This window comes from Montipora capricornis, chromosome 14 (genome assembly GCF_036669925.1).
Source record: "Montipora capricornis isolate CH-2021 chromosome 14, ASM3666992v2, whole genome shotgun sequence".
Lineage (NCBI taxonomy): Eukaryota > Metazoa > Cnidaria > Anthozoa > Scleractinia > Acroporidae > Montipora > Montipora capricornis.
The window spans coordinates 12,065,438-12,067,804 of NC_090896.1; the positions used below are offsets into that span (position 1 = coordinate 12,065,438).

General features: G+C 39.0%; 1 protein-coding gene and 1 pseudogene across 1 annotated transcript; one reads left to right on the top strand and one right to left on the bottom strand.

Moving 5' to 3' along the window:
- Positions 1-575: 575 nt before the first annotated feature.
- Positions 576-1,034, top strand: LOC138031395 (uncharacterized). The gene has a single exon (XM_068879098.1). The coding sequence runs from the start codon at positions 576-578 to the stop codon at positions 1,032-1,034; it is 459 nt and encodes a 152-aa protein (XP_068735199.1).
- A 958-nt stretch (positions 1,035-1,992) lies between these two features.
- The window catches only part of LOC138031396 (uncharacterized), a 3,953-nt pseudogene continuing 3,578 nt past the window's right edge, over positions 1,993-2,367 (bottom strand).

Here is a 2,367-nt window from a genome sequence, read left to right on the forward strand (position 1 = left end):
TAGTATGCATTTTTACAGAAAGGGACAATTTAAAGAAGGTTATACAATTTTATTTTAGAGGTTTCGTGGCTCGTTTTCTGTGTGAATTAAACCAACTGAAGTGGTTATTAAACCATGAAAAGTTGTCCTGTATTCTGCAGGTTATTACTTTTTCTAAAGTGGAGAGGTGACCCTATGATAAGTGTGTTTTGTCAGCTGCTATTTACTGGGAGTTGAATCTACTTTGTTTATGTTTAAGGTCGACTACTCCTATGTACTGGACGAAAGATCACGATCTTCTTTTAGTAAGAGAAGTGCTAACTGTTGATCCGTATAGCCAGCCAAAGGGAAGCAGGGAGAGAGCGAAACTGTGGGAAGAAATTGCCTTAAACCTGAATGCAGTGTCTGAGCCCCGTTTCTCAGTTTCTGAGAGGTCTATAAGAGACCGTGTAAACCTTGTTCTAATAAAGAAACACAAAAGAAAGGTTGCAGAAGAAAGCAAGGCCAGTGGAGTAGCAGTTGATGAGCCCTCAGAGTTTGATGCAGCAATTGAAGAAATATGTGAGAAAGCCGAGGCTGCAGAAAGAGATCAGCAAATGATATCAGAGGGTAAAAAAGCCAATGCAGAGAAAGAGAAAAAGCAAGCAGAGGATATGAGAGCCAAGGCTTTGGAGAAAGTTGGAGAAACACGAAAAAGAGTGGTCGGTGATGATGTTAGTGAAGAGCCTGAAAAAAAGGAGAAAAGAGCAAGGAGATCTGGAGCAGAGACCATAGTATATCTGAAGGAGAAATCGGAAAAAGAATTCAAAATTAGGCAAGAAGAGTTAGAACTAAAAAAACAGGAGCAGTGTGCCCAGGTAAAGCGGCAAGAGGAAATGACACAGCAACTGATCCATCAAAAGGAGCAGCAGCAAAAAATGTTTACTAACCTCCAGCAGCAGCAACATCGGCAGTTTCAACAGCTAAGCCAGATGCAAATGACTATAATGCAGCAACAACAACAACAGAACCAGGCACTAGTGGCTGTGCTGCAAGAGCTTGCCAAGAAGAAGTAGACAGAATAAAAACATCTTAAGTTTAGGTTAAGTTGATATGCTAAGTATTTGTAGTGGTTCAATTTTATCCTTCTTTCGATTTGTCTTTTTTCTTTGTTTCACACTCATTTTCATATGTTACGATACACAATATTGAACCAAGGATAAAATTTAACCACAACATATCATCATGCTCAGAGCAAAGCACCATTGTTTGTTGTTCTTTATTGGTTTGAGATAATTACAGAGTTCATGTTCAAAAGTAAGCATTTGGAACGACCATGGTAAAATGCCCTGGTGTACCAGTCTTCTGTAGTTGTTAGTACTGGTATATAATTACACCAGTGATCTCTAAGGTGATCCTTCTCTCTTTAGTGACAGTCTCTCTTAGGAAAAATACACACTGATTCTTGGCCTGTGCAGATGGCAAATTTATTGCAAAAACTGAAATGGCCAATTAGTTTTATTCTTGACCTGGTAATGACTAATAGATGAGGATTACTTAAAATAATTTTGGATCTGGATATTGGGCATGGCTTATAAAACATAGGGGGTAACAAGCCCCCCTACCTAGGCAGAGGGGGTACATGGAAATGTAAAAGGCACAGGGAGGAGCAAACCATTTATTAAGTTCGAAATATTCGATTTTCATGATTGCTTTGGTTGCATATTTGTTTTTTTTTTTGTGGCAACAGCAAGATTTTAGCCTTTTTGCGGGAGGAGGGGAGGTCATTTTAAAATTCAAACCAAAAGTATTTGGAAAATATATACTTATTTAAGGGGTAGTACAATATGACTTCATTAGCACCAACATGTAGCTCTCTGTAACCTTTATTTTAAAGTACCCCTGGGGTCAAACATGAGAAAGGATATTATCCTCCTCCCCACCCCCAATCCCATCAACCAACACAGCAGAATGTATGAATATTCTTTAAGGAGTTGCAAGTCCTTATCCTCCATAGAATTAAGCAAAGTATTCTTACAAGGTGGGTGGATCCAGCCCAAAAAATTGGGAGGTTGTGTTGCCATATAAACATGTTAATGCATTTCTTAATATGGCACAAACAATGTACATCTTTCCTATTGAGGAAAGTCCAATCTTGAGGTTCTTTTTGAAATCTACAAACTTGAAGAACTCAACTATGTCTCCAAATAGCCATTCTACAGAAACTCTCACAGAGCTCATAGCCTTATTAAAATTTACCATCTGTGGAGTGAGTATCATGTTTCTAAAAGGGGTCTGGAGGTGCATCCTCAATGGGTAGGTGGGGTCTCCATAAACACATAGTGGACGACCCGCTTGCCCAGGTGAAAAAGCATAACGTTGCATATCTTGAAGAAGATTGGAGTCTGC

Coding starts and splice junctions, on each gene's coding strand:
- LOC138031395 (XM_068879098.1), top strand. CDS start 576: ATGATATCAGAGGGTAAAAAAGCCAATGCAGAGAAAGAGAAAAAGCAA.